We start from the raw sequence: 23040 nt of genomic DNA, 5'->3' as shown, positions 1-23040 counted from the left end.
TGTGAGACCACAGCTCCACTGTTTCTGATACATATTTCAGCGATGACGGGGCCACCTCTAAGTTGTAAAACACTCGGAGGGAAAAAAGTCATGTTTGGCCAGACTTTTATGATGCCCTCTGTTACCATAAAAGGAGAAATGAGGGCTCATCAGAAATTTCTCAATGGGATGTGAATGAAAAATACAGCTAAATATACTGAGAGTCTTTATGCAGAGACTGCATCATTCTCAGATCAACCCACTGACTATTACTGATTTAACTATCAGATCATGTCATTTCCTTTGATCTACGCGTGTAGAATCTGAGTGAGGCCTCCTGTTATAAAGCTCCTGTACAAGAGAGTGAACACCAGTAACAGCCACCAGGTATTCAGTAGGGTCAGACTGGTGTTAGTGCGCCACCTTGTGTAAAACAGAGGCAAGTGCCTGTTCTAGATATTACAGATATCTAGATAGATAGATAGATAGTGGTTCAAGTAACTAAGTCCACTTACTCAAGTACTGTACACCTTTGAAGTACATCTACTCCACAACATATCAGAGAGAAATATTGCACTTTTTATTCCACTACATTTATCTGACAGCTGTGGTTACTAGTTACTGTACATATTAAGTAATATTAACTTAAACTTAGCTCCACCTTGACCAACTACAGACAGATAGATAGATAGATAGATAGATAGATAGATAGATAGATAGATAGATAGCTAGATAGATAGATAGATAGTGGTTCAAGTAACTAAGTCCACTTACTCAAGTACTGTACACCTTTGAGGTACTTTTACTCCACAACATGGAGGGAAATATTGCACTTTTTATTCCACTACATTTATCTGACAGCTGTGGTTACTAGTTACTGTACATATTAAGTAATATTAACTTAAACTTAGCTCCACCTTGACCAACTACAGATAGATAGATAGATAGATAGATAGATAGATAGATAGATAGATAGATAGATAGATAGATAGATAGATAGATAGATAGATAGATAGATAGATAGATAGATTTCAGCCCTAAACTAGATAAAATAAATAATACAATATAAACTGACCAGGACCATATTTTACTATATATTCTGCCAGAATCCTATGGAAATACTGTATTCATATTTTTTTGAGGAACATGTAACTTATTACCAGATTCCATGGATTTAAAAAAAATATATATTGTTTGTTCCAGGAATGAATAAAATATTAACATTTCATATCTTGACTGTCCTGAGAAAAAAATGTTTAGATAACCAGCTTCATTTTTTGACACTTGCAATATATTTTCTTTGGTGTGAGGCTCATGAATCATTTAACAATGTTAGATCAACATTATGGTGGAAAAAGGTAAATTTAACTCTGTTGTCCCTCTGTTATGTATAGAATGTACACTTTCCAACAACGATAGTAGTATTCTCTTCTATTCTATTCTGATCACACTTTTTATTTCTTTCTTTATTTTAATCTTTACATATAAGCATTAAATCAGACATTTAGGCATTACAGGCATTTAGCTGACACTCCAGAGAGGTTTACAGTTACAATGGTTGAATTCAAATATCACTAAATCTAGAAAAAAAAAACAATCTACTACAACTTGAATTAATGGCAAAGAGAGAGTGTAAACTTTGTCATGATACACTCTCCACGTGTTTATTGAAATACAATTCCCATTCTATTCAAGGATACATTAAGAATTTACAAAATGTAATGCATTGTCAAATTGTTTATACATACATCATTTCCATTGTGCAAGCAGTGAGCCCCCAAATGTAATGGTCATGGAAGCAGCATTGGCCCAAGAGCTACCACAGTTGTGGGTGACATACACTACAGCCCCTCTGTGGAGGAAGGTCATGTATGTAGACAAGCTACCAACAGTGGAGGGACGGGAGATGTGTGTGTGAGAGACAGCTGCCCAGTAACCATTGACCACTAGCCACAGATCAGTCTTTAGACCAGTATTGGCTGTTTGAGTGGAGAAGAAGAACTGGTAGACTCCTTTAACCGGAGCCTTGAACACGCCGGTTCTTCTGTCGAAGGCTCGGCCTACATTCACAAGCACCTTGCTGTACTTGACTCTGTTCACCTTGCCTTTCAGCTGGCCAGGGTAAGAAGCAAAGAAGTGGATCTTTTTGGAAGACACTGAAAGAAGGGGAGATATTGTTATTATTATTATATTATTATTATTATTATTATGAGAGATAGTAGTATTGATGGGGAACTCGTCATGGAGAGTACTACACAGCTTGTGAAAACAGCCTTTGTTTCAAACTGGGGGTGTGGAATTAGAAAGACATGGGCATTTACCAAGCAGGGAGGGTCTAACGAAGAGATGCTAGGTGATAGAGGCTAGAAAGATGCATTATGGGAAATGTAGGATCCAGTGATCTAGGGATTCAAAGTCAGGATATCTTGGCTTCTGCTGCAACAATTTTGGCCATTCTTTCTAATATCTGTTTCTTGCAAGTCCTCTACCTTTATGGAAGTGCAACACTAAATAGCTGAAATATGCCTTTAATCATCAGACTTATCATTTTTGCACTTGTTCTGGATGCTTACAGATATTTTGATCAAAAGCTAAAAGAGAAGATTTGACCAAAAGAAACTTAAATCAATATCTTTCTTTCTTAATGTTTCTTAAAGTGACCACACATGTTTCAATGGTGAGGTGATCTCTTTGTATTTTGCATTCATATATTTATCAGGAGCATGGCACATCAGGGACTACATTTTTAAAAAAGCAAGGTCATTAATATTTTATCTGGCCCTCCCTTCGACTTGTAAAAAAACTCCAACTACCTCCCATTATCTCAACATAATATAACAGAACTGAGTTGGTACAATTATTTTCTAAAACTAAATAATAAATATAAATTACATCAGTTGATGTTTTGGCCTGATATTTGTGACTTAAGACGCCTGATTATCCATCATAACTAAACCGATTACATGATGAGTCGCAGTACATTTGACAAGGAAAGGATAAAATGCAGTGTAATATAGTTCCCTGTTCTCCCCCCAAAAAGTCAGCCCCCCTCGATTAATTCCATCTGCATCTTTAATATGTTTGTATAGATCTCCTGGCAAAAAGTCATGACTCCCTAGTTCAAACCTGGATTTAGAGAAGGACCCCAAAAAAAAAAACATAATAATAATAACTTACTTCTTTTCTTTCCCTTACACCTCCAGTTAATCTTATCTCGACTCACACAGGACTGGTTTCTTCTGCACCGCCCGCATACTAGTGTGTTGATATCTGTGAACAGACACACAGCATCATTGAGACACACTAAACATGCCAGGGACGAGCAATGTTTAAAGACACAAGGATTTAGATTTTATCAAAAGATGTGCAATTTAAGCCGGCGAGACGGACTGGGACAGTGAGCTGGGATCTCAGATCTCCGAAGACATTTGGGAACAAAGGCTTGGGGAGATCCTAGTTCTATTAGTTCTAGGCACTGCCTTGCTCAGTTTAAAATCATTCACACACTCGGCTACTGAAAGACTAAACTACATGAAATACTGATCTCTTCAATTAGGGATAAGTGTAGTTGGGGTGAGGCAAACTTATTTCACAGCTTGCACCCAAATAAGAAAAGTACTGGTGTAAAACTTTCTGCAATGCTTCAAAAACATATTGATGTATTAAGAGGTTTGGGTATCATAGAAATAGTGTTCAAATTTAGACAGACACAACAACAACTCCTCTCCCATAGCTTAATCACAGCCAAAGAACTTGTTCTGTACTTGTAGAAAAAGAAGGTTCCTATAGTCACACTGTGGCTTAATGAACTGACCACTGTTTATCATATGTTATATATACAGTACTCTTATGGACAAATATTTTACAAATGAGGGATTTGTTTTCAATAAAACATATTTGAAACCAAAAGACATGTAAAAGTAAGGATCAAGTACAGGATCTAGTGCCTTTACAGAAAGAGCACACTTATGTATTTTTGAATAAACAATGGATAATATCTCTTTAATGTTACTAAGGCAGCAAAACAAAACAACTTACTATACATGTGTCCTGATCTGTCTCCACTTCAAACTTAATACAGTTACATTTAATTTTAAGATCAGAGAACATTGCAGTTTTACTGTCTGAAGTCCTTAATTCATTCCAAAATGTATTTGGTTTCTACCATATGAAACATTTCTAAAAATGTGTCAAATGTACAGTTTGACACAATGCTCGTTTAATACCTGCACAGTAAGCCAAATAACAAGATGACGGTTCAGTGAACTTGTAGACATAATAGTTGCCGCGACACTTCTTGACCTGGATGGGGGTGGATCGGAAAGCGCAGCAGTTCTTCTTCCAGTGGCCACACACCCTGCGGGTGACGATGCCCTCCCTTCTCTTCGGATGAGGCCCTGCCAGCCACAGCGGGGACTGGGTGCCGCATTTGTTCACAGGGACACACTTCTCAGGCATCTGAAGACTCTTACCATTGTAGAAGAGGCGGTACCAGCCTTTGGTAAAAAAAAACAAAACCCCAAAAAATAGAAATAATCATAACTGTCATCATCATTAAAGTAAATACATTGAAACAGAAAATCTAGGTACCTTTCCATTTGAAATTGCGGTCACACATCTTATTCTTGGTGGTGGTATTGGTGGCACGCCAGGCCTGGTCCAGGACTGTGTAATGGAAGCAGGGATCCCCCCGTTTCCTTGAGTCTTCCTCAGAGAAAGGCAGGTTGTCTTCCTCTTCATCATTCGAACCATAAGTAAGGATGTTTGTTCCTGCTTGACAAGAGAGATTTTCCACCAGTTTCTCCCAAAACTAGGTCTACAGATTGCAGCACATAAAGAATTGAGAGTAGATGTTGTAAATTATTTTATTTTATGTAAAGAATGTTGTTATTTTATTGACGCACCGACTTCCTTCTGAGCTCTTTTCTGATGGCTTGTTATATACACCTGAGAATGAAGAAAAGGACATTCAGTAGCTGATGTACAGCATGGAGACAGATTGTAAGGAAATTATATAGAAGCTACCTGAGTCAGAGCATTCTGCTGCTGCTGAAGTGTTGTTTGTTCACACTTTAGCCTCTCCATCTCCTGCAATACAGCATCGTGTGCATTTTTAGCAAAGACTGACATGTTGGAATTTCATTTAAAAAGCCAGCAAATTCTTGCAGATTCATAATACTTAACATAATAATGACTGTTTCAGATGTTACAGTTTATGTCAAGTCCAAAACAGACAGAGGCAGGTTAAATTAAAATTAAAAAAGATTTTGTATTCTCTACGTACGGAAAGCTTTAAAACAACATTAAGACCATAATGTAGGGAGATGAGATCTACGGAAAATATAATTGAAAGGTTAAAAGAATAAATAAAATTTAAATTTGACAAAGAAAAAAATTGTTCTTTGGTGGGTGGGGTTGTACTGGGGGGATTTTGGACTCTTTTGGTCTCATTGACCTCAGTATTTCGGCTACAGCCCTGGACAGAGGTGAGTGTGAAGGCCTGGTTTGCCTCATAAAAAATGACAAATTGTATGGCATCCATCACCAATTATTTTTATTAGTGATTAAGCTGACAATTATTTTCTCTATTAATCGAATAATTGTTTGGTCAGAAAAGTGAAAAATGGCAATCACAATTTCCAAACAAAAGTCAAAGGTGATGTCTTCAAACGTTTTCTTTTGTCTGACCAACAGGCCAAGACCCAAAGACGTTACCTTTTCTAGGAAACATAAGACAAAGAAAAGCAGCAATTTTTCACATTTTAGAAGTTGGAACCAGAGAATGTCTGGTATAATTCCTTGAAAATCTTCTGAAACGATTAACCGATTATCAAAATAGTTGTTTAATTTTCTGCCAAATGACTAATCAATTGTTCAGCTGATCAGGTAACAGGTACAGTACATCATATCACCTTGAGCACAGCAGCTAGTTGCAAAGCCATAGATTGATTTTCCATGCTCCAAAGCTTCAGCTCAGTCTGGGAAAAAAAGAAAATGTAAGTATGTGTCAAACAAAACTTGAATTTATCACACGACTTTGCAAGTAATTGGCTTTAATATAATGTAATGTTCTATTCTCTTCTAAATTCAGTGTGACAGAAGCTCAGCACAGTTCTGTCTGTGCTAAACAACATCTGGGAAAACGGAAAACTTTTGCTGCATAATATATGAATTTTATGTTCCATCTGCCTTCTAGCCTTGTAACATCTGTGAACAAAGCTCATACTCACAGAATTTTTGTTCCCCAAGCAGCCAACTGCACAAGATGACAACATTACAAACACAGCCACAGCTAAGACAACCATCTGGGGACAACAACAGTTGCACAATAGTTATGTAAAAGGTGACATTTATATGGTTTCTCACTTACTCACTGTACCATCATCATGGAATTACTGTATTAATATGTAATTTTTGTGGGGAAACATAAGTTTATGTACAGATGTCTGGGGATTTTTTATCAAATACAATTAATGGGCATGAGGTTTGAATTGTTTCAGCAGAGAAGTTCATATTTTTATGAGATTTATTAATCAGAACAACATCAAAAGAAGCAAGAACAATGAGAAAGGACTATGGAATAAATTTATGCTATATAAGAAGGGAACAACTTTAATTTAATTAATATAAATAGTTAACTCAATTATGTTTGCTGCTGCTTTGGATGTAATGTAAAACATAATAAATGTGAACTAACTAATTGTAGTGTGGGTTAATTAATTGCATTCTAGGTGCATTATAGAAAAATTGAAAAGCATGTCTACGGGTAAAATTATGTAAAATATTATTTTTAAGAGGGAACAAAAAGAAGTGTTATTGCTTAATTCTTAGCAATAGGGTGTGTTTGTTTGTATCAACTTTGTCTAACTTTATGTAGGTGTCATTTTATGTAGATCTTGGTTTTGTATTTAAATAGAATTATTTAAAAATATATATTTGGATTATTTGCAGCATTTTTTGACAGTTGGGATGCATTTTCAGTGGTTTGATTCAGTCTCGTGAATCACTTTACACACATGGACAACAATATTAGATGAGAATTATGTTGGAAAAGGTCAATTTAACCTACAATTTTCACTATACAAAGCAGACAATAACAGTAGTATCTGTAACATTAAGATAGTATAACAAATGTAAATGTACCTTGAACTACGCAGTCAACAGCCTGCTGTTCTGACCAGGGCATGTACAGAACAGTTCACAGGATAGAGGCCATGTAAGTGCTGAAAGAATAATAAATCATTAACATGACAAATCATATTAAACATGTCTGACTAGCTTTTTCAAATACTGAAGATCTTCCAAAAAAATTACCATATAAAAAGTGTATATTTCACGCATTACCAAATGTTCAAAGTGACCCTTACCTCTTCATTTCAGCATGATGAGAAACTCAACCACTGTCCGAAAATGACTTTATATACTCATCAGTAGGTGACATAGTAAAGCACAAACAAAAGGGGAAATTAAAGACTTCAGTTTAACAGCATCTTTCCCTCTCAGTTTAGGTGCTACTTTTCACAGACTTGCAAATGCAGACATGAAATTAGCACGCCGTTGGCAGTTTTTCAGTCTGTGTGGTCAGCAGCGAGTGGTAAAACTGTGAAAGTTGTTCTTTTGTCAGTACAGTTACTCCACACTGACCACAGATGGATGAAGTGTGAAAACGGTCAAAGCAGCATTCATGCATGGACTGGAACTCATGCAGAACTTATTATCAAAGTTATACTTCAATACTACAAGTGTTCCAACAAGTCCAGAGTAAATCAGTTTTGGTAAATGTGTCGCTAAATTAAATTAGACTGTGATTTAGTACATAATATACACCTTGCGACACAGATGGATGTGAAATTTACTGTTTACTGTTAATTAAATTGGAGGAACGATGACGCTAGTATTAAAATTACTTGAAAATGATTTTCCAAGAACACAAAAATGGGATTTTACACAAGAGACTAGGCTATACTTTCTTTAAAATTAACTTTTCTTTCAACTCTGAGATCAGAATTTATGAAAAGGACAGCAGCAAGGAGTATAGCATTGAATCCAAGTGCTATTTTTTCCCCTTTCTTTTCCCTCACATGGACCCAAACATATCATATACATTGAATTCTGCTCATTTGAGAGTTTAAATGATAACTGCTTACACTGCTTACATGTATGTGTGCAAACTTATCCACCCAAGGAGTGGATGTTTCCACCAAACAGACCACTAGAGGGTAACAGCAGCAACCCAACTTGAGCACCATTACCCCATCATTATAATGATCCAGTAGTTTTCTGTACTTGAAAATAAAATAGGATAATCCTTCAACGCTTCAGTGTAGATTTCATGACAGGAATTGGAGTAGAGGAAAACAATACAACACATGCTTCAGTTCAGGCACTATGAAGGCATTCATGGAATCACAAAGCAACCAGAGCACTCCAACTAAAATACTTGAGTGAAATCATAACCAACTCTTCATGAAAATACTTGGCAATTGCAGCATGGTCTCTGCTGGCAGCTACTGTGTTGACAGGCCACTTTCACACACGTAGGCGTGGATGTTGGCAAATGTGATTTTGTAATCCTGGGTAGCAGCAGCAAGGGCACCAGGCCATAGGTCACTGGGGGATTTGACTGAGCTGAGCCAGGTTGTTTGTCCCCATACATCAGTGTGCATGGAATCTTTGTTGTGTTTTAGTGGTTTCCAACCTTTTTGTCTGACGTACCCCCACAATATCTTACAGATGACTTCAAGTGCCCCTTCATCGACACCATCCGGTGTTTGAAATGTGTTCATTTGAATTGATTTGAAACTGGATGTTATTTAACACTACTGGTTATATTAAAGTGGATATTGTTACAGTATTTTTTCATACAAATGAACTGTCAATGTTAAAGTCAGTTGGTCAAGTTTCCATTCGTACTACTACTACTTGGAGTGGCAGAAGCAGGACGTCATTTCAATAGCCTACTTGTAGCTATCTATTTCAACTGTTTCCGTAACTTTTGGCTATTTCTTTCAAACATTTATTCATTGCTTTTAGCTATTTTAACCCTTTGATCCATATATAAGGATTTCTGATGTTTATTTAATTTTAGTTAACTATTTCAAACATTTATCCAAGTTTTATCAGTTACTTTTAGCTATTAAGTAAGTTATTTCAACTGCTCACTTTATCTTTGTCAACAATTATCCATTACTTTCAGTTATCTATGGAACCATTTGATGCAATTCATTCAATGATGACTGCACTTTCGATTACAACACCTGGAGTTTAGGCATTACCACGGAGCCACGGAGTGGCCATAGAGAGAAAAAAAATCGTTCCCACGTTTTGATTAATTTGTGCGCATGAGATACAATTCGTTCCCATGTTATGATTTATTCGTAAGCACAAGATAAGTGTATAGCCAGCACAACAGACCAGCCTTAAATCTGAGTGTTGAGTAATGGGAAACATTGATTCTGAAGGACTATGAGTTAGCAGATTATACATGACATGTTTCTAAGAATTGCGGTAAGTTAAACACACTCATGCAGCTATTGGACAGGATGTTCTTGTCCCTGTACTGTAGCAGTTGTTCCTGTTGCTATGGAGAGTTTATCAGCCTTTTGTTTGAATGAGATAAGGAGAAGGGCACTGTTGGATTCTTTCCACTCCTCGATGTAGCTGTGGCAGTCTGGTGGTAAACACCCTGGTTCAATGGCTGTATTTAGATCAGCTGCTGTTGGCCCGTGTAAACATGAGACTGACTGTAAAACGAGCCTCACTTGACATCTGCCACCTGCAGGATCTTTCATTCATCACCAAAAACAGAAGGGCATCGCAGAAAAAAAAACATGCCAGATTAAATATATCCCCTGCATGCTTAGTAAAAAATACTTGTAAATAATATATATAATACAAGTGATAAATGGAAAGATGGAAAGGGGGACTGGGTTTAAGAGATAAAAAGATTTTAATACAGTTAAGTTTAAGCCATAAACAGTATTTTGTTGCTCCTTTTGATGTATTATTTTATCATTTCCTTTATCAGCTAACATGATGTCATTACTCAGTGGCAGACTTCTCAATTAGAAAACATTAAAGCAAAGCAAAACACATAATAAAGTATAATACACAACCGGCACGTGCGCGCGCACACACACACACACACACACACACACACACAAACAAAGGGCTGCCAAGTGAGTATACACAGAAAGTGCCAGACAGTACGTCATTGAAGGCCAGGTTCAGTAATTTCTTCCAACCTTGGTGTTGTCTAGAAGGGCAAGGAATGGGCACCCAACACTTCTGAATTTCTTCAGCAGTTTTGTACTCAGAAGACTCAGTTTTTCTACGTATATTTGAAACCATTTCTACCCATGGAAACGGGGGGTGAAGAGTATTTTCTAGTTCATTAAAATTAGTCACATGGCTGTGATCGACTCAAGCATCAGAGATTGTTGTATGTCTGTGGGTAGATGCCATGTAGATTCTGAACAGCCAGAATTGCTGAGTGAGCAACTGTGACAACAAGTAACTATAGTTGTCAAATAAATGTAGTGGAGTAAAAAGTACATTTGCCTCTGAAATGTAGTGTAGGAAATTTAGTACAAGAACCTCAAAATCAAGTACGTGAAATGTGTGCTGCCTCTCTCTCCTTTCATATAGTGCACATGTGTCAAAATAGAAGCCATCTGTTAATAGATGCATGAGTCTCACATGCCCCTGATCTCAAGCAACCACAAGACCATGACTGTCTGTTTCCCCATGATGACCTCTGCCTCATTGGTCTCTGGTTTTAGAAATGTGATCCACCTTGTTATATGCTGGCATAGCAGTGGTGCAACTCTTTGTACCTACAGGCAGAGGAACACTTGCGGAGTGGAAACTTCTACAGACAAATATTTCTGTGGTCGTGTAGGCAGTAAGATTTTTTTGTGCCTGAGGGTCTGGTGCTGGAATGGCTGCAGGGTAGAGTTGCTGAGCTTGATCTCATCACCAGATTCAGAATAGATCCAGTGACACTGAAGTAAAAACTCTCCACGCTTTATTTCTTCCTTTTCATCATTTTCCCTTTTGTCCCACACAGCTGCATTCCAAATTTAAGAAAAGGCTACACCACAGGGATCCTCCACTGATTGATATGATCAATCTCTGTACACTGTAGTCTAATTTTACACGCACAGTATGCAAGATAAAATAACACAATAGAAGCATTTTGTACTGAAGGTGTAGTTCTTTTTTATTATTTGGATTGTATTTACAGTATGTACAATCATTTCAGTCACAAAAAGTGTAGCTATAAAAATAACATTTCACATACTGTATGATTAAGATAAATTTAATACAAAAGAAAACTGCATTTTCAACACATGGACCCAGGGCATTCTTTCCCCTCATATGGCACAGTGTAATGATCACAGACTGGTAGAGAACTCAAACATGACATGCACTGGCACATGCCTTCTGGGTTTTTAGAACACTAGTGACCATTTAACTCAAAAGCATTAAACCTCCAAACAAGCATGGCAAATGCTCTGGTGGCTGGCTGTAAAACGTGGTATATCAGAGAGAACTTAGGCCCTATAGCGCTGTAGTTTCTATCGTGTAATACTCTTTGTCTCTGGAATTGATGCAAATGAATGCACATCAAAGAGTGTAATACATTCGGCCTGGTCCAGAAAACTGATGTTAAGATAACACTGTATCTTATCAGTCAGTGAAAATACTGTGATTCAATATTTAAAGGCTGAAATATCAAAAGTGCGAACAAATACCCATGCAGAAAGCACAAAACCACTTAACTTCAAAGTACATTTGTTCAAATCCACAGAGCCAGCAGTATTATAGTACTCTGTATAATTTAACAAGGTGCAACACGAGTATTATTTTAAATAGTTCAAGTATTTCAATGAAATTAGCCTTTAGGTGAAGTTGCTACTGTAAGGCATGAGTGACATTTCCTACAGGAGATAGGATCTGGTCCTCTTTCAATTGTTCAACAACAGGCTCCCCCTGTTCAACTGAATACCTCCATATGTCGCACCCCAAACATCTGCAGTAAGAACATTACTGCATGTGTAGTGTCTTAAACTGGAATATTTAGACCCTCCACTGTTACTTTGCATCGGTCCACTCATATTCCCACAGCCATTAACATGCTGGGTGCTGCCTCGGTCTCTACCTGCACATGACTCTAGCCTGCATGTCCACTTACACTCCCTGTTGATGCAACATTGGAGATGACTCAGATGTGATTGTGACAATCATTCTGTTAGTAGCTGTTTTCTATTTTCTTATGAAGAAGCCAAAAGGACAACATGGACTGAACACAACATGAACATGCTACTGCTAAATCCAGACTGAAATATAAGAGGACACTTTGTCTGCTTCAGTCTGGAGATGACCCTCTCAGTAGAAAAAGGTTCGATGCCCACTTCTGCCATGACAGATGATGACATGGGAATATGAAAACAGAAAGGACATTTTCACTTTGCTACCTTATAGTTGCTCAAATCTAGGGGCTCTTTACTGGGTATACACCAGTCGTCAGCCTCTTGGCTCACTTTGTAGTTCTTCAGAGCAGTCTTGTTGTACACTGGCAGCCTCTCGATGGAGTCTGTGGACAGCGCCTGGGGGGACAAGAAGACAAGATGTAATTACAAATATCCTGTCATACCTGCACTGACTCCACAGGTCACAACGTAGTTTTCTCTCTCTCCGTTATGTGCTGCAGACTTGTCACAGTTTCATGCATGATCACCATGTCTGGCTCACCTTCAAGTAGATGACAGCGTCTGTGCCGTGGCCCTCCATGGAGTAGAGCTGCAGGTCCCCCTGGAAGTACTTGGCGTAGAGACGAGAGATGGGCAGACCGTAGCCGAAGCCAGCCTGCACAGAGAGGGGGGGGGGATCAAGGGTTTAAGAAGGCTTTGTTCTCTGTCACACTGCAAGCAGCAGCGCTCTTCCATGGAAGTTCACTTTATGTATTGTAGGTCACTAATATTTTGAGGGAAAAAAAATTATGCCAGGATTTCAATCTTTAAAAAGTATAGAGACTAAATAAAAGGCTAGGTGAACATTTTGATGCTTGTAGGCTGTACAGAAATGCAACCAAATGACATATGGTGCAATTAACACTGTCTTTACGCCTGAAAAATGTTTTGCAATATATGTAGAGTGAAATAGAGTTAATAAATGAAATCCTGGCACCCCACCGCCGGTATCTCTACTTACCAGTGGAGGCCGTGTGTACTCTCCTATCTGTGGAGCAGGAGCAGTGGAGTACATGTAGCTGAAAAGGTTCTCGATCCTTCGAAAGGGGACACCACCACCCTTGTCACTCACCTACAGACAGGGGTAAGCGTAGAGAAGAGCGAGAATGATGTGAGGTCCTTGAACAGTGCGGAGTCATAAAAAGGTACAGATGATGCCAACAGACAAGTGCCTGCCTATCGTGAACACCTGGCCTCAACTTAACAATAGAAGCTAAGTGGCCCTCTGTTTGTTTACTCCCCATATCGTCATGGTAAATGTGCAAGAGGACCAGGGCCTGTATTTATCAAAGTCTGCTACTGGTAGAGGAGGTACATCAGAGAAAACATCAGAGCTCCAGACTTCTTTTTATTTTACAGTATTTTTAAGTCAAAAGAAATGTGATTGCTAGCGTTAATTCTTTAGTTTGAAGGTAGGAGTAAAAGTGAAGGATTTTTTGGCCACTTGGGGGCAGCTGTAATCACACATTGACATATTACCACCTTTAAAGTTGAAACGGTGAACGTGTTAGCAAACAGTAGCTTAATTACACCTCCAACAGACATGGAGCAACATTATTACTCATTTGGAGTCATGTTTGTGTCCACCTGATGAATGCAAGTCCAATATTCGCTCTCCTATTAGCTCTGTTTTGGCCTCCACTTACTCCTAAGTGAAATATCTGGCTCTAAGCTGTTAATTATCCACTAGGTTCGCCAGTTAGTCACTAACTTTGTCTGTCTGCCGTTTGGTGCTGGGAAGTTAGGGTACAGTGGATTTATTTGAGCTTTTCGCTGAAAACAGCTGCGTGCTGTTACTGGAATGGGGTCGAGAGGGAACCAAAACAGTCAAGTTGTGGGCAGTAAAACCAAAACAATGAGCTGAAAGACATTGAAACAGGCTAAGCTAAGGAAAACTGCAGAGTCTGGTGATAATTATCTGTGGATTCATCGCTACTAGCGACACCTTTCACATTACACACATACATTTGATCCATTGTTGATACAAAAATATTATATAGTGCAGCTTTAAGTCCTAAATTTCATTTTTAGCAGTTTGATAAATTAGACAAAACTAATAGATTTTTTGTTTATTGTGTGGTACATCACTTACTGTACAGTATATGTATGAGAGACAACAAGCAGTCTTAGTAACATGTCCTGGTGACACGTGCATGAAGACAAGGTTTATGAAGGCACACAGCCCATGTAGTTAATCATATCAGAGCTTAGTAGCTTTGCTAGCCAGTAGGCATTGTGCTTAATTGAGGGTGAAGTCGTTACATAACAGGTTCTGTGAAAGATTTGGGTGGCAACAACAAAAAAAGGTGGTACTCTTCGCTTTAAAAGCAAAGGCATGCCACATTTTGTGTGCAATAGGGCGGTATGATTCATTTATTTAATACTAAACTGATTTGAACTTGTGCAACAACAGCAGTGTGAAAGATTAACTTAGTGAAATAATCTTATCTTTACGGGCTTCATTAAACTCGTTAAAAATGTGCTGGTTCACACAGAGCTCACAAACATAAAAACACATCTACATTCCAGTTTACTCCTAGAGGCAATTTTAAATCTCCAATCCACCAGCTATTATTAAGTAAGTGAGCATACGGGAGGAAACTCCTGAGAGAAACCCACACAAACAGACAAAACAAAGTCCACAGCAAAAACACTACGCTGTACAGATTATAAAGCCTTGTAAAGACTTGACGACAACCAAGGAGTCCCCCTTTGCAATTTCTGTATTTACCAGCAAGATTATCTGTCCATTTCAAGAAACTGTACTGCAATTTGCACCCCACCTTAATTGACATGTCCTCGCCTCCAAGAGACACCATGACTTGAATGGGTGGAAGGTTGTTGATGTTCTCATGGGTCTCAATGGTGGCCCTCATTGCATTCTATATAAAGGAAAATATAACATAATAAAACTCATGTTAAAGTAGTTTTTAAAATAATATCAAATTTATTTTTCACTATAATATCATTCATCAGTCTATAATTCACAAGTATAGGATGTGTCATACCTTGAAGAGCTCAAAGAGCATGTGATAAAGGTGAGAGGGAATGTACTCGATGCTTATTGGAAGGTTCTTCTTGTCTGCACAGGGGGGAAAACAAATAGTGTTTCTTAATTCGATCCACTTCATTTAAAATTCACCACTCGTGGATGTTTTCCATCAGTGGCAATTATTCTGCTCTGCTCTAGTTTCACAGTTTGAGAGGTTGAAGAGGAAAGGGTCTGTGTGTCAATATTGTCTGATGCAGTCAGCCGGGCCCAGTTAGCCATACTTCAGCTTCAATGCTATAATTAGAGGCCCCTCAGGTCCATCTGGCTGAACATTAATTTAGATACAAACACTCATACTGTATGTACACACAGAGGACTTGGCTCTATGTGTTATTTATCTAAATCTCTTCAACAGACTATGAGGACCTTTGCCCTTTGGGATGTAGGCATTCAGAGTAAAACTGGGTTTATATTTAGCCTGCCAGATTAAATCAACGTAAGCTTACTGCTCATCTCCTGTAGTATCAGATCAGGGGAGCGGAGATAGTACTGGTCACACAGCATCTTGGCACTGTGGAAGGCATCTGAACAAAAAAAGGGGGATAATAAGGCCAGAAATTATGATTACAATACAAAAAGAATGGAATTATTTTGTAAACACAATTACAATACAAAAAGACAATGTTGGTGTAGTAGTAAATCAATAGAAAATTCTTCAAAAATTACAAAAGACACAGCTGACACAGCAAAACTATTGTTTTCAAGTAGATTTAACATAGTTCATCTAACACATTTAACTTTAAACATAATTCATATTTACCTTGGACTACATCTCCAACTTTACAGTTAGGGTCAATGCTCCCAATGGTGTTTGGGTGGACAGGGTTGGCAGTACCATCAAATATAAGACCTGCAGAGAACAAAAAACATCAAGAAGAACAACAGAAAGCAGTGTGTTTATTGGACCATCAACATATCACGTTAAAAAGGTGGGGTATGCGATTCTGGAGAAATCCAAAACCGTGACAATTACACAGCGACATAGCAAGTAATATAACTACCATTAGCTAGGTTGTGGGTTAGCAAACTGTCGCTACAGTTGCTGCTGCGAAGCTAACAGCCAGAGAGGACGAGACGGTTTCCCAGAGCGAGCACAGCAGCTCCAGACAGCGATACACACAACTCTCCTGATAGCTAACATCACAACAGCAGCATATCTTGGCAAACTAGAAAGTAAGCTGAATGTCCGTGGGCAAGTCACTTAACGTTACCCGACACACAAATCATGGCTGGAATAGCGTTGTGTGGCTCTTTGCGTTGTGTGGCTGTTTGTTTTGTGAGCTACTTTGTTTCCCATTCACAGAGCCAGGGCTGTGTACAAACACCGGAGTGTTTTTAGCACTCACACTGAACGGACAGCTAGTGGACCGTGAGGAGATATTCGCTGAATTTGACAAAAAGATTTGTATTGGATTAGAATCGCGTACCCCACCTTTAAGTTAAAATTAGGGCTGGGTATCATTTAAAATGTTGCCAATATGATACTGGTACCCAGAAAGTATTGACGTATGATACACAGGCCAAGTAATAACACAAAAAATACTAAGGATTTAGTGGCTCGCTTCACCCTCCCCTTCCAAGCATGTAGGAGAAACTACGGTGGCCACGAAACTCTCGAAAAACACAACAGGCCCTGTCTAGAGCCAGTGTTTGATTTGTCCGTTCTAGCCTACTGCAGAAACATGGCGGTGCAACATGGCAACCTCTGTGGATAAAAACGGCTTTGATTCTTATTTTCAGGCGGTTATACACTAATGAAAACATACTTATAAATATTATAATCCATTTCTGCCAATAGATCCTCCTAAATGTTACACACTGGACCTTTAAACAATAAGTAGGGAAAGAAAACATAGAAGCCAAAACATGCCGTAAGACAGGTATGAGGTTCTGCTGTAAATTCATCAAAGCATAATGGTTTTCCCTTCATGCACCGGTAGTTTTGAAAGACCACTGCACATGAAAACCCCACTGGTATGAAGTAGGTGACAAAATGCTAACACACATTCTGTTTTTTTAAAACTAAATTGTCTACACAATGAAGGATAAACATCAGGTAAAGACAGGCATAGTGAATTTTGCAATTGAACTTGACATTGAATGTTACTCACTGTGCTGGTTGATGAGCATGCGGATAGAGATGCGGCTCATGTAGAAGCGGTCCAGAAAGTACTGGATATTCTGGTTAGTTACTGGGTCGTGGGGGAAGACCTCTTTGTATTCTATGATACCCTGGGCCATGGTCGGCACTACATCGTTGTGCCTGTTTCTGATGGTAACTAAGGCGTCAACAAACCTGGGGAAGAAGGATACAAAGACATCAAGCTGAGTTATGTTATATCACACTGAAAAGCAAAACACAGGAAAGGAAACATGCAGGAATTAAGTGTCCAAAACAGAGAAAAAAGGGTGTCCCTGTCTGGACACTATCAAAGCCGAAAAATTCATCCTTTTCCAAAACTCTGGCATGAACACACAACCTAAAAACAACTTCAGGCTTCATTTTAACACAGCAGTGAGGGAATGTTGTGCCAGTGGGTTGTTGTATTTCTTCAAAACATGAAAACTGACCACTGGCCAGCAGTTTAGACTGACAAACTCATTTTGTTAGCTTGTCCAGGAAAATTAGAAACTTACTCTTCCAGGACTTTGTAGTCATCCGGATTCTTGTCTAGGAATTCAAGGATCTCCATTAAACTCTGGATGTACCTGACAAAATCATAAACAAAAAGATGTTCACACACATAAACACATGTTGTATAATGCAAGACAAAGTTGAGGGAGCCTGCAGGAATCTTTATTAGTCAAAGTTCTTGATTTAAAAAAGGCTGTCTTTTAAATCATTGCAAGGATATTTTGGTCATAGTGCACTCCTCACAAAAGGAAAGAAAAGCAGAACATGCTGAAAACAGGGTCACGTGACACGTGATGAGAAACTAGGGTAAAGTTCAGAGCTGAGGGTCCGCCCCCTACACAGAGCTAGTTGGACGGAGCAAAACTTCAGACGTCAAAGGGTGCTTTTGCAATTCTGAGCATGATGTAATCACAGTGGGAAAATAAAGCGCTCTACTGCATGGAAACAAACAAGTCAACAGCTGTGACTGTTAATGTCTCACTACTCAGGGGATGAAATCTGCCATCAAGTATAGTTTTAATGAATTAACAAAGAGGCTGAGAGAGACAATTTTTGTTTTTTTGTTTTGGGATAATGTTTCTGTTGAATCGAAAGAACAACAAACCTGGTGTGACTTACCAGCTCTGCACCATTTGCACAGACGGGGTTGTGAGCAGTTTGTCAGGCAACAGGTTAATTTCCTTCATAATGTTTGAAAGTCTTACAGGGAGCTCCTGTCTCAAAAAGACAAAGGATGTCTTCTCACAGGCGTTGATGGAGCCTGAATCAACACAGAGAAAAATAATAATTATAGCGATATCTCAGTTAGGTGATTGGCAGAATGAACTGATTTATTGTATATATCATTTGTCAAACAAACATGCCAAAGAATCACTGTTTTCTAGCTTCTAAAATGTGACTTATATGATAGTAAATTGAATATATTTGGGTTTTGGGCTGTTGACTGGAAATTCTGATGGACATTTTTCTAAATTTCCTGACACTTTATAGGCTTAACGAATAATAAGGTGTTTAAAAATTGATTAATTGATGATGAAAATGATCATTAGGCTAGATCGATAGACAGAAGTGGAGCACTCTGAGTTTTGAACTGTTGGTGGACAAAACAAGCTATTTGAAGACATCACCTTGGGCTCAAAAAAAAAAATAATTCGACAATTAAAAACAATTAACTGAATAATTGAAAAAACAATAATCAGATTAAAAGATAATGAAAATAACCACTGGCTCCAGCCCTAATAATAATAATAACTGTTATTATAAACTGGATATTTGAATTGTTTATAAGCATTTTACTCAGCAAATAGTAATACAATTTCTTTCAAGCAAATATTGTGTTTGTGAATGTTATACTGAATCCCTTTGCACAACTGGCATGATAGTTAATAAAAGACTATTAGACAGTTCAGTGTTTTCTCCATAGGGCCCAAATGGTGCAGCCTGAGCTCGCTACAGATCTGATGCAACACTGATGAGCACTATGCTGCTACATGCAAACACTCCAGCACCCCCTCTACTGAGCGGATGTTCAATCTCGATTTTACAAACATACATTGGATATTTTGCCACTGAATGGCGGTACATTTCTGATCAGGTTTAGAGAGCTCGAACAGTCCCTTGTTACCCATCTGAACGCTTATCAATACTCACCGAAATCGAGAAACTGCTTCATGGAGAGCGGTGAAGGAGAAAATTTAGAGAAATGTTCAATATGTTTGGGCACACTGGCCAAGCTGGCATTTTTCATTATAAACCTAACGAACTTCATTTTTTTTTTTGGTCAAATTCCTGTCTCTTGTGTTTGACGACAACGTCCGATGCTAGGCTAACGTTACTGCTCCAACTGACTCTGACGGAACCTGTTATCATGCCGTAGAATTACATCAGGGGAGGCAACTGCGGAAAAATATCGAGCTCCAGCCAATAGAAGGACGGGATTTTGTATTTACGTTCCAGACTGGCCAATAGGAATCGCTGAGGGGAGGGTCTAGATCGTTTGGGTGTGAAATCTCCTTCAGAGAGGCGCTGCGCTCCTCACTTGATTATGTAAATAGGTGATTCACCGATTAGTCATCAAACAAACAACCACCTAAATGAACAAATATGCCATTATTAGAAATCCTTAATGACCAGTGGTGGGAAGTAACTGCGTACATTTACTCAGGTGCTGTACAATTTTGATGTACTTGTACTTTACTTGAGTATTTCCATTTAAGCTACTTTATACTTCTAATCCACTACATATGAGAGGGAAATATTGTAATTTTTACTCCATTACATTTATGTGACAGCTTTAGTTACTAGTTACTTTTCAGCAGTGGTGGAAGAAGTATTCAAAGACTGCAGTATAAAAATACTCTGTTACAAGTAAAAGTCCTGCTCCAAACTCTTACTTGAAGAAAAGTACAAAACTATTAGCATTAAAATATATTTAAAGTGCTCATTATGCAGAATGGCCCATTTCAGAATCATATATATCATATTACTGGATTATGATTAGTGATGCATTAATGTGTACATCACTTTAATGTTGCAGTTGTTAAAGGTGGAGCTAATTTTAATTACTTTATATACTGCTGGGTAGCTTAATCCATAATAATACATGCTAATTCATTAGTTGATTTATATTTTGTATTAATATTTTACATCTGCAAAGTAACTAGTAACTAAAGCTGTAAAATAAATGCAGTGGAGTAAAAAGTACACTGTTTCCCTCTGAATGTAGTGGAGTAGAAGTAGAAAGTAGCATAAAATGGAAATACTCAAGTTAAGTACCTCAAAATTGTACTTAAGTACAGTACTTGAGTAAATGTACATTACATCACTGCTTTTCAGATAAAACCTATAATGAGTTTCTAAAATGATATATTTTTAAGTGTGTAACTGACAAATAGTATCGTACTGTATATTAAGTATGGTAGTTAAGATTAGCTCCAACTCGACCAGCTACAACATTAATAGTAATGTTACAGTAATAATAATCAGATAATATAACATATGATACAGTAGCATTACGATGAAAGTGGCCATTCTGCTGCCGAATGAGTACTTTTGATGAATTGAAGTACTTTTTGTTGCTAATACTTTTATACTTTTAGTAAGTAAGTAAGTAAAAATTTGAATGCAGGACTTTTTCTGGTAACAGAGTATTTTCACTGTGATATTGCTACTTTTACTTAAGTAAAAGATCTAAATACTTCTTCCACCAATGCTCTTTACTAGGAATTTCAGGGGGTCAGCCAGGAACATAAAGATACTGATGTCTGGAGACTGCAGCCACAAGGAAACTGAGGGTTAAACTAGGATATTCTCTTTTTATTTCATTTGGACATTTTATAGAGAACACATTTTAGGAGTAAGTGTATTTAGAATATGCTTGATTTTGTGAGGGGACAAAACAAAAGACCCTTCATTCATCTCCTAAATGAATGGTGGCTGAGTGAAAACATTAAATGGATGTTATTTATGACCTCCTAAAAAAGTGAGTTTACTCAAAACTCCATAACTTGATCTGCTCACAGTTTTAACTGACAACTTCTACTATTTCATCATCAAACTTTGTGATCTTTGTGCACAATGGTGATTCATTTTCACCATTACTGATGTTTGTGTTAGTATACTAAGACATGAATTATCTGTCACTGTTTTTTCATGTATTGTTTGAGATAAAAGTTGCATTTTAACCTTTTCATCTGGAAGCATCAACCAGTGGGTCAACAACACTACATGGCCAAAAGTACCATGGGCATTGATCTGCTGCTGGAACCTGACTGCAGAGTTTTGCTCCCGTTCAGCCACAAGAGCATCAGTGAGGTCGGCCACTGATGTTGGTGATCAGGTCTGGCTCAGAGTCGGTGATCCAGTTCATCCCAAAGGTGTTGGATGGGGTTGAGGTCGGGGCTCTGTGCAGGTCAGTCAAGTTCTTCCACACCAAACTGGGAAAACTATTTCTTCATGGAGCTGCTTTGCATGTGTGCATTCCTGTTTCATGTTGAAACAGGAAAGGGCCAAACGCAAATTGTTGCCACAAAGTTGGAAGCATTGTCTAAAATATCTTTGTATGCTGTAGCATTAAGATTTATTTTAATTGGAACTAAGGGGCCTTGTCAAACCAGTCACACCAAAAGTACATAGAAGTATGTGACTAGCGTGTCCACATACTTTTGACCATATATGTGTATCTGACAGGTTTATTTTTATTCAATTCGATAAAGGGTCACCCCTTTATGGGCTTATTCAGGAGTCATTTTCGCTAACAAATTTGTAGTTATGGAGGTGACACAGTCTGAAGTCGCTTATAAACTCAGAGGAATTCCATCCTCGTCTGGATGATAACCCTCAGATACCCTCTGCTCCTTGTTTACCTCCTCCTCTCCTGCTGGACAGAAGTTCACCCTCTGTGAATGATTCTCTGGAAGCTTGCCACTCATGGTTTTGAATAGAAATGCCTTTGTCAGGGAACACAGTGTCCTGGTCAAATCTCCCATTACATAAGCAGCGGCTGTGTCAGTACAGTTGGGATTGTCCTTATAAAGCCAGCCTGGCCTGCCTCGCTATCAAAACATTAGTTTACACCTTTTGTACTTGTATGTGGGAAGCAATAAAAACCTGAAAGTAATATTGCAGTGTGATGTCAGAAATCTGCACCGCAAATTATCATGGCTCACTTCAGCTTTGCCAGCTCACATCAGATAATAAGCTGATTCCTGCTAGACAATATCACAACCAGTATTAGTCATATTGTTTTCAAGTGTCAGCTGTTTGGCTTTTAGTGGTTTTTGTACTATATCAGCTATAGTACTCCTGCTCCAACAGGATTTAATCTTGTTTCAGCTTAAGGTATTTTGAGCTTCTTTTAACAGGACATCTGTAATATAAGCTGCCCACTTAATAAACACAAAATACCAGCATCTTTTATATCCAACCCAAGTGTTTTTATGTTTTGCATGCAGTATAGTCTGGATTTAAATACCTTTGAGTCAATACCTTTGTCACCTATCACGCAACACATTTAAATCTGCCAGTCACAGCAAAATATGTTGTCCTTCAGGCAGATGTGTCCAGAAAGAGAGCACAGGAGTCAACTGAAGGAGCTCCTGCTGGGAAAGAAAAGGCCTTGG

At 38.2% G+C, this 23040-nt stretch overlaps 2 protein-coding genes across 5 annotated transcripts; both read right to left on the bottom strand.

Moving 5' to 3' along the window:
* Positions 1-1398: 1398 nt before the first annotated feature.
* Positions 1399-7611, bottom strand: LOC122867971. 4 transcript variants are annotated; one of them, XM_044179465.1, is made up of 10 exons: positions 7347-7611; positions 7123-7202; positions 6210-6235; positions 5892-5957; positions 5005-5067; positions 4884-4926; positions 4570-4752; positions 4206-4475; positions 3157-3249; positions 1399-2135 (listed from the first exon to the last, which is right to left on the bottom strand). In XM_044179465.1, exons 2-10 carry the CDS (start codon positions 7163-7165, stop codon positions 1729-1731), a joined length of 1194 nt encoding a protein of 397 aa, XP_044035400.1. In that variant the 5' UTR covers positions 7166-7202; positions 7347-7611; the 3' UTR covers positions 1399-1728. The 4 variants fall into 4 exon arrangements, with proteins under 4 accessions (XP_044035400.1, XP_044035398.1, XP_044035399.1 ...); XM_044179463.1 differs by having other exon boundaries at positions 6210-6284; positions 7347-7415; XM_044179464.1 differs by having other exon boundaries at positions 4570-4749; positions 6210-6284; positions 7347-7414.
* Positions 7612-11174: 3563 nt separating this feature from the next.
* pdk2a (pyruvate dehydrogenase kinase 2a) lies at positions 11175-19798 on the bottom strand. Its single transcript, XM_044178852.1, has 11 exons — positions 19571-19798; positions 18539-18680; positions 17923-17994; positions 17397-17581; positions 16046-16135; positions 15732-15809; positions 15242-15315; positions 15017-15115; positions 13195-13305; positions 12736-12849; positions 11175-12590 (listed from the first exon to the last, which is right to left on the bottom strand). The coding sequence occupies exons 1-11, from the start codon at positions 19686-19688 to the stop codon at positions 12447-12449; spliced, it is 1227 nt and encodes a 408-aa protein (XP_044034787.1). The 5' UTR covers positions 19689-19798; the 3' UTR covers positions 11175-12446.
* Between the last annotated feature and the right edge of the window lie 3242 nt (positions 19799-23040).

This window comes from Siniperca chuatsi, linkage group LG20 (assembly GCF_020085105.1).
Source record: "Siniperca chuatsi isolate FFG_IHB_CAS linkage group LG20, ASM2008510v1, whole genome shotgun sequence".
Classification (NCBI taxonomy): domain Eukaryota; kingdom Metazoa; phylum Chordata; class Actinopteri; order Centrarchiformes; family Sinipercidae; genus Siniperca; species Siniperca chuatsi.
Note: the sequence above shows the minus strand (reverse complement) of the source record. Positions and strands in the feature narration are given on the sequence as shown.

Bases quoted from the DNA above. Each gene is read 5' to 3' on its own strand.
- pdk2a (XM_044178852.1), bottom strand. From the start codon at position 19,688: ATGAAGTTCGTTAGGTTTATAATGAAAAATGCCAGCTTGGCCAGTGTG. The intron at 15,810-16,045 runs GTAAATATGAAT...TTTTTTGTTCAG, and splicing joins AGTTGGAGATGTAGTCCAAG to ATGCCTTCCACAGTGCCAAG. The intron at 15,116-15,241 runs GTATGACACATC...TCCTTTATATAG, and splicing joins TGCTCTTTGAGCTCTTCAAG to AATGCAATGAGGGCCACCAT.
- LOC122867971 (XM_044179463.1), bottom strand. From the start codon at position 6,284: ATGGTTGTCTTAGCTGTGGCTGTGTTTGTAATGTTGTCATCTTGTGCA. The intron at 4,753-4,883 runs GTGCGTCAATAA...TCTCTTGTCAAG, and splicing joins AAGAGCTCAGAAGGAAGTCG to CAGGAACAAACATCCTTACT. The intron at 4,476-4,569 runs GTACCTAGATTT...TTTTTACCAAAG, and splicing joins CCGCAATTTCAAATGGAAAG to GCTGGTACCGCCTCTTCTAC.